At 38.8% G+C, this 9,321-nt stretch overlaps 1 protein-coding gene across 1 annotated transcript; it reads left to right on the forward strand.

Annotated features, from left to right (window-relative positions):
- The first annotated feature begins 6,767 nt into the window (after positions 1-6,767).
- On the forward strand, positions 6,768-9,224 carry LOC115593618 (histidine-rich glycoprotein-like). The gene is made up of 2 exons (XM_030437202.1): positions 6,768-7,423; positions 8,291-9,224. The coding sequence occupies exons 1-2, from the start codon at positions 6,808-6,810 to the stop codon at positions 8,722-8,724; spliced, it is 1,050 nt and encodes a 349-aa protein (XP_030293062.1). The 5' UTR covers positions 6,768-6,807; the 3' UTR covers positions 8,725-9,224.
- The last annotated feature ends 97 nt before the right edge of the window (positions 9,225-9,321 follow it).

Genomic DNA, 9,321 nt, shown 5'->3' on the forward strand with positions numbered 1-9,321 from the left:
ACATTTCTGTATTCTAACTCATTTTGTTGATTGGTCTTATGTAATGTTGTAATATTCTGAGATACTGGGCTTTTAATTTTCATGAGCTGTAAAACATAATCATCAAAATTATGACAAAAAACGGCTTGAAATATTTCACGTCATGTTTAATAAATATAGAATATAATAAAGTTTATTTTTTGAGTTAAGTCATGAAAAACAAAAACATTTTCCATGATATTTCTGATATGTTTGGAGACTCACCTGTACATGGCTCCTTTAAGAAGAAAGCCAAGTGTTCATATAAGGTTAGGTTGGTACTTGTTACGGTGTATTGGGTCAGTAAACACAGTTCTCATCGTAAACTTCCTAAAGTTAATATCTTCAGGCAGATGATTCATTCCTATGACCAACCACCTCACCGAGCCTCAAGGCTTTGGGAGTCTTTGTTAAGTGCTCGAGGCAGATTCAAACAACAGATGAAACTTGAGACAAAATTCAGTTTTGACCTCATTCAAACAGAACGACATTTTCTTAATCAAACAGTCAGAGAGTTGTCGGTGTATATATTTTCGAGTGGAATGAGGTTTTCTTTGGGACCTTTGGAAGGGAAGCTTCCATCCGTCTGAGCAGCTGAGGACCTCAGTGGCACCACGACGAGCTGCCTGCAGCGCTGCCAACATGGTGTCGCTGAAGCTCACCCTGCTGGCCGGTGAGTCCTCTGACCTGTTCACCTGACGCATTTATAGGACACGTCTCCATAGAAGCTACTGCATATTCTGTTTCTTTGAATTAACAGTTAAGATGTCATAAAATAGTTTAAAAAAATCAGATTTCTGGTTCCAGATTAGCCTGAAGAGAGTACATCAGTGAAGTCATAAAATCACTAATTTCTTAAATGGAGTTCTGAATGTAAAGTTCTTAATTCAGACAAGAGTTTCCCTCCTGTTTCTAATAACTGATTTAATAACCATATTGTATTTATTTTTTCAACATGCAGTTAATAAAACGCTGGTAAATTCTTTATCACACTTTCAGGAAACTTCCAACAGAATTCTGCTCAGCTTCTGATGATCACGTCACGTTTTAATTGTTAGACATTATTGTGGTAAACTCTTTATAATCTCAAATAATGTCACTTGGTATCTGCCACCTACCAACCATGACACTTCCATACCTGTAAAATGAAGTGTTACCGAATTGAATATTTAAAAAAAGGAGGGAAACTTGTATCTTTGTTCAGAACTTTACATTCAGAACTCCATCTAAGAATTGAGCGTTTTTAGGACTTCACTGATAAACTCTCATCAGGATGAATGATCAAGAACCAGAATTTTCTTATTTCTAAAATTACTTTTATGAAGTTTGGTCCAAGTGTAACCAGAGATCTCAACTGAATTTAAAGAGTTCAGCGTTTATGTTCTCATGCAGATATCTCAACTGTTTTTCTTTCAGAGCTGCAATTGACAGTTATTTTAATGAATGAATGTGCTGATGATTTTCTTCATTATTCAATTGATTGTTAACGTCTTAAAATGTCTGCAAGAACAGGAAATGTCCCAGAGCTCACAGGGATTTATTAATAAGAGACATTTTTTGCTTCATAAATAACTTAGATGCCCAAGTTATCAATTAATTGACTAATCTTTTGTCAAGCTTAATTTTAAGGTTTTATTAAAACTATGACAAGTGACAGGGACAAAGTGAATTCCCGACAGTAATGTTCTAATCTTTGTTAGCTATTTTGAATACATTTTTCTTTGAACTGTGTTGATCTGAGTGTGTCGTTATAGAACTGTTGAATAAGAGTCACATTAATTGATTATTAAATAGTGTTAAAGCTCAGAATACGATGTCTCTGTGTGTTTCAGTGCTGGCCATCGGACTCGTAGCTTCAGGTAAGATTAAAAAAAAGTCACATTTGTGTTTAAACTGCTGACGTCCGACACGCCCACGAGGCAAAACATTAAAGTTTTTGTTTGAACACACAAAAGGATTTTACCCTGACACACACTCACTCTGTGATGTCATCCACGCTGCAAGATTTACATCACCAAGTATTTATTCCTCCTCTTCATCATATCTATACATTTAGAGAAACCAGGGTTAATTAATTTGTATTTTTTATGCCCGTTTCACCTCGTCCATAATAGATTTTTACTTACCACATTGCCACATACAATGAAACTGTGTTCCCTTCGCCTCACTGCATTTTCCACATAAATCTTGGATATTCCTGTTATATTTATTGAATTTAACTGCTGTAATATATGTTTTCATGAGCCATTTCTACTGTAACGGTCTAAGTATTGTATTGCAGGATTGTGTGTGAGCTTTAGTGCATACTGATTCCCAGTCCTTTGATGATATGTCTGTTTCTAGATCTTCTCTCCATGCACTGTTTGTTTGGGTTGAGTTGGATAGCAACAGTTCTGATACAGCACCTTGACTAAAGCTGACTTTAGTTTTAGATATTAATATATATTAGGAGATCATTTTGGCTTGTTCTAATAAAGCTTCTGAGCTGAAGGAAATTAAAAAAACATGGCATACTTGCATATGATTTCTTCCAATGACATCATGCTGTCTGGGTTTGGTAGATACAGATCATGATTTTATTTTCTGGTCCCTTTGACGCCCATTGTCTAAATACAACATCAGCTCTTCCTTGTGTGAAATGCTGGTTTCCCCAAATGGAACTCTACAGAGATAACAGACTAGCTTCTCTAATAATTCCACACTTTGATCATATTGTCAACATCTGTCTAGAGAATTAGAAGAGTGTAAGACTGGATGTATGGTGGGGATTCAGCTTATTAAGCATTTAATGTACGCTGACGATTTAATCATTATGTCACCATTTAGCGCTGGCTTACGGCAACTGCTCAGAGTTTGTACGAAGTATGGTTTGCAGTTTGACATCAACTTTAATCCCAAAAAGAGCGTTATCATGACAGCCAGAACTGAGGAGGATCAGAAGCTAACGTTTCCCTCCCTTTACTTGTCTGAGCAAGAGCTAGTCATTGTAACCAAAGTAAAATACTTATATATCATCAGGAATGACCTTAGTGATGATGATGATATTCAGTGCCAGTGCTATAAATTATATGCTCAGGCAAATATGCTGGCACGCAAATTTCATATGTGCACTGATGAAGTTAAAACAGCTCTTTTTAGAGCATCTGCACTCTGCTGTACACAGCGGACCTGTGGTGTGGCCACAGCAAAGCAAACATGAACAAGATCAAGGTGGAATATAACGATGCTCTTAGAATCGTGCTAAAGTACCCGAGGTGGGAAAGTGCTAACAAGATGTTGGTGAACTGTAATGTTCCCACTTTTCAGGCATTACTTAGGAATTTTATGTATAAATTTATGTGTCGGCTGATTGAGTCAAGAAATGGGATTATAATGTGTTTGACTGACCCAAAGTGAGACAAGATGTTCCTCCAGCTTTTGGAAACATTGGAACCAACATGTGTATGTTTTTTAACCACTGAGGACACGTGTCTATTTATGTTTGTCTGTTTATTGTGTGTGTCTTTTATATCTGTAGCAGGGACAGTCTAATTCAAACTTGATAGTTTCCCCTTATGAATCCAATAAACAGCTTCACAGTGTTCTCAAAAAAGTAATCGGGTGGAGGCAGTGACCCATTCTGAAATAAATACACCATTTTAGGGAGTTTGTTCATTTTGATTCCAATATGTCCTCCATTAAGGGTTCATAGTTAGACTTAACAGTCAAACCTCTCTAAGTGAGTTTTCCCTCCCTTTTCTCATCAAGTAATAAAACCGAGGACTAGGTGTTACTGATCGTACAGCCTGAGATACCACCAAATGCGTTTATTAACTTAAGCAGGCCAGGGATAGCTGCATGAAGATGTTACATAAACAAAATTAGGTCATCTGCATATATCGCCATTTAATGTTCTGTGTAGCGATTATTATTCCAGCTTTTTCTACGTACATTCGTACAGCTATTGCTAATGGTTCAACTACTAGGATAAATAATAGTCGAGATAGGGGGCATCTCTCATGACATCCTCTTTTGATTGAGTGCTCATTTAGACCCACATTAAAGTAATGAAAATTGTGTTTTTATGACATTGCTATTATAAAACCACCTCGCTATGTGAGCAACTTCACATCTGCAGTGGTGCAAACAAGGCAAGGCAAGTTTATTTGTAGAGCACAATTCAGACGCAAAACCACTCAAAGTACTTTGCAGGAGCATACAAATAACATTAAAAGACGTTAAAAATTGCAAAAGGCTCCCATGGTGCTTCCGTGTGACGGCATTAGCATTAGCCTCCCTGCTAACGTTAGCTTCTTTGCTAAATTTACACTCCATGCATTGTGTCCCCAAGTCAGTGAATTAAACCGTTTACAACGTTTTATAGTTTTAATTTTCATCACTAATGTTTTCCTCAGAATCATGTTTCTAACCATGACAAGGGTTGGTGTTCTATATAAATAGCACTGATAAGAGCAGCTACAGCTGATTCATACAGTAATAAAGTTGTTATAACAAAGTTATTTATAGTTTATATACTTATAAAGCTGTTTGTAAGATATTCTAGTTAGACGGAACTGTAGAGGAAGCATTTTAATATTTGGAATTACATCTCGGAAATTGAAAACTTTCAACTTTTTGGACTATGACTATACGGTTTGATGCAAGTTCTGGACACTGGTGAAAAAAGAGTTTTTATCTGGTTCGTCTCAAGCATTTCATGAATATCAGTGAGCTGGTGTTGAGTAAATGAATATTTCCAAAAAAGTAAAGAATATCATTCAGCTGGTGTTACATTTTGAAATGCCTCACCAGTTTATTCACTGATTGCAAAAATAACATTTTTAGGGAAGTACCAGAGATTACAGAACATTTTAATCATCAGAATACAAAAGAGTCAGATCACTGGCATAGAGGAAACAGTTGACTTTGCTATTTGCCCTTCTAAATGCATTGTGCTATGACATTGCCTCAGACTCAACGTCATCATCACAAAAACTGGGAGACAGAAGCATTGGACAATCTAAGCTTGGAGGAAAAGAAAAGGATGACAGCACATCAACTGAAGAAAGCCACAGTCCTGAGAGGTCAGACAACATTTAAGGACACACTTTTGTCTCTTGATTTTCAGTCTCTCCATGTCTTTCTGTGTCACTGTCACAGAGCTATGGTGTTGTTTTCTCATTGCTTCCTGTCTCTTTATGCAGTCACAACCTCAAAGGCAGCGCTGACTTCCATAGGCTGATCACCATGAGACAGTGGTGTAGGGATGATGTATTTTTGTCGCAAACTGAAGTTGGCACCACTCTGGTTGCCTCTGTGGGATTATCTAATTGGATTTTGGATTATAACAGAAAATAATCTCTGTGATAAACATGAGTTTCTGATCCTTCCAGGTTCTGTTCATGAAGATAATCTTCACACATTGAATGCCACTTTGTAAAGTTTCAAGTATAAATTAAATGTGTAGCAGTAAGAAGCTAATGTTCGGCTACAAACAGACGACATCACAGTCACCACCACTAAGAGCCTTACTACACAATTACTATCCAGGTTGTCTATAAACTGATCAATGTACAAGTTGTGAAGTCAGAGTTAGAATAGTGTGTAACTAAAGTGGGCCTGTAAAGACGGAGTAGTGAGTAGATGAGTCTCTGTGTTCGCTGTGAGGACGTTTAATGTCCCGGACAACCTCTGCAGTCTCATTCCGACATGTTTGTAACACTTGGAAGAGCTTTATAATTAAACTATGGGACATTTAATAATGGACTTTAGGTGGGAAAACAAAACGCGTGCATATGGTCAGACTTTGGATTGCACACATTAAACACACTGAAAACACATTCAACAAACTCTCAGACTTTGAGATGAGGGAACAGGATGTGCTGAAATGCTAACGTCTTACTAGTCAGTACTACACCACTCTATTTGAGAAGGGAACATGAAAAGCATGTCTGAAAAGTTTTAAACACCAGTAAAATGATTTTTAAATTGATTGTGGATAGCTCTTGTAGGTTTATCAAAGAAGTTTAAATAATATGTGATGTTGGATTATTGGACTGACTACTGCTATGAATTGAAACATCCAAAGAACTTCTTTGTGCTCAGATGAATAACTCATCCTTTGTCTTCTATTTCAGTCTGATAAAAGCATCAAATACCTTACCTGTGACGCCATATATAGAAACATGGCATCATCTCGAAAGACATCATATCATCAGTACACCTGGCAGAAGAGGTTATCACACCATGAAAAGAGGTGGTAAAACATGGCTTCATGTCAAAAGAAAACATCATATCATAAGAACACGTTTTGGGAGACGACATCACATCATGAGAAGAGGTGGTAAAAGACGTCATGATATCAAATTAATACCTCACATCATAAGAATACCTGGCAGAAGACGTCATCACATCATAAATATAGATGGTGAAAGATGGCATCATATCCTGAAAAGACATCACAGGATGAGAACGTGTTTCAGGAGACATTACCTGATGAGAAGAGGTGGCAAGAGACGGCATCACATCATAAGAACACGTTCCAGGAGACGACATAACATGATAACAAGAGGTGGCAAGAGACGGCATCACATCAGAAGAAGACATCACATTATAAGAACGCGTTACAGAAGACGACATCACATGATTAGAAGAGGTGGCAAGAGACGGCATAACATCAGAAGAAGACATCAAATCAAAAGAACGCGTTCCAGGAGACGACATAACATGATAACAAGAGGTGGCAAGAGACGGCATCACATCAAAAGAAGACATCAAATCACAAGAACATGTTACGGAAGACGACATCACATGATTAGAAGAGGTGGCAAGAGACGGCATCACATCAAAAAAAGACATCACATTATAAGAACGCGTTACGGAAGACGACATCACATGATTAGAAGAGGTGGCAAGAGACGGCATCACATCAAAAAAAGACATCACATTATAAGAACGCGTTACGGAAGACGACATCACATGATAACAAGAGGTGGCAAGAGACGGCATCACATCATAAGAACACGTTCCAGGAGACGACATAACATGATAACAAGAGGTGGCAAGAGACGGCATCACATCAGAAGAAGACATCAAATCACAAGAACATGTTACGGAAGACGACATCACATGATTAGAAGAGGTGGCAAGAGACGGCATCACATCAAAAAAAGACATCACATTATAAGAACGCGTTACAGAAGACGACATCACATGATTAGAAGAGGTGGCAAGAGACGGCATAACATCAGAAGAAGACATCAAATCAAAAGAACGCGTTCCAGGAGACGACATCACATGATAACAAGAGGTGGCAAGAGACGACATCACATCAGAAGAAGACATCACATTATAAGAACGCGTTACGGAAGACGACATCACATGATAACAAGAGGTGGCAAGAGACGGCATCACATCAAAAAAAGACATCACATCATAAGAACACGTTCCAGGAGACATCACATGATAACAAGAGGTGGCAAGAGACGGCATCACATCAAAAAAAGACATCACATTATAAGAACGCGTTACGGAAGACGACATCACATGATTAGAAGAGGCAGCAAGAGACGGCATCACATCAAAAAAAGACATCACATCATAAGAACGCGTTCAGGAAGACGACATCACATGATAACAAGAGGTGGCAAGACACGGCATCACATCAAAAAAAGACATCACATCATAAGAACGCGTTCAGGAAGGCGACATCACATGATAACAAGAGGTGGCAAGAGACGGCATCACATCAAAAAAAGACATCACATCATAAGAACGCGTTCAGGAAGGCGACATCACATGATAACAAGAGGTGGCAAGAGACGGCATCACATCAAAAAAAGACATCACATCATAAGAACGCGTTCAGGAAGGCGACATCACATGATAACAAGAGGTGGCAAGAGACGGCATCACATCAAAAAAAGACATCACATCATAAGAACACGTTCCAGGAGACATCACATGATAACAAGAGGTGGCAAGAGACGGCATCACATCAAAAAAAGACATCACATTATAAGAACGCGTTACGGAAGACGACATCACATGATTAGAAGAGGCAGCAAGAGACGGCATCACATCAAAAAAAGACATCACATCATAAGAACGCGTTCAGGAAGACGACATCACATGATAACAAGAGGTGGCAAGACACGGCATCACATCAAAAAAAGACATCACATCATAAGAACGCGTTCAGGAAGGCGACATCACATGATAACAAGAGGTGGCAAGAGACGGCATCACATCAAAAAAAGACATCACATTATAAGAACGCGTTACGGAAGACGACATCACATGATTAGAAGAGGTGGCAAGAGACGGCATCACATCAAAAAAAGACATCACATCATAAGAACGCGTTCAGGAAGGCGACATCACATGATTAGAAGAGGTGGCAAGAGACGGCATCACATCAAAAAAAGACATCACATCATAAGAACACGTTCAGGAAGGCGACATCACATGATTAGAAGAGGTGGCAAGAGACGGCATCACATCAAAAAAAGACATCACATCATAAGAACACGTTCAGGAAGGCGACATCACATGATTAGAAGAGGTGGCAAGAGACGGCATCACATCAAAAAAAAGACATCACATCATAAGAACGCGTTCAGGAAGGCGACATCACATGATAACAAGAGGTGGCAAGCGACGGCATCACATCAAAAAAAGACATCACATCATAAGAACACGTTCAGGAAGGCGACATCACATGATTAGAAGAGGTGGCAAGAGACGGCATCACATCAAAAAAAAGACATCACATCATAAGAACACGTTCAGGAAGGCGACATCACATGATTAGAAGAGGTGGCAAGAGACGGCATCACATCAAAAAAAGACATCACATCATAAGAACGCGTTCAGGAAGGCGACATCACATGATAACAAGAGGTGGCAAGAGACGGCATCACATCAAAAAAAGACATCACATCATAAAAACGCGTTCAGGAAGGCGACATCACATGATTAGAAGAGGCGGCAAGAGACGGCATCACATCAAAAAGAGACATCACATTATAAGAACGCGTTCAGGAAGACGACATCACATGATTAGAAGAGGTGGCAAGAGACGGCATCACATCAAAAAGAGACATCACATTATAAGAACGCGTTCAGGAAGACGACATCACATGATAACAAGAGGTGGCAAGAGACGGCATCACATCAAAAAAAAGACATCACATCATAAGAACGCGTTCAGGAAGACGACATCACATGATTAGAAGAGGTGGCAAGAGACGGCATCACATCAAAAAAAGACATCACATCATAAGAACGCGTTCAGGAAGGCGACATCACATGATAACAAGAGGT

This window comes from Sparus aurata, chromosome 13 (genome assembly GCF_900880675.1).
Source record: "Sparus aurata chromosome 13, fSpaAur1.1, whole genome shotgun sequence".
Taxonomy (NCBI): domain Eukaryota; kingdom Metazoa; phylum Chordata; class Actinopteri; order Spariformes; family Sparidae; genus Sparus; species Sparus aurata.

Excerpts from the sequence above, each read along its gene's own strand:
- LOC115593618 (XM_030437202.1), top strand. The coding sequence starts at position 6,808 with ATGATTAGAAGAGGTGGCAAGAGACGGCATCACATCAAAAAAAGACAT. Across the intron at positions 7,424-8,290 it reads GCATCACATCAAAAAAAGAC|ATCACATGATTAGAAGAGGT; the intron begins ATCACATCATAA and ends ACGGAAGACGAC.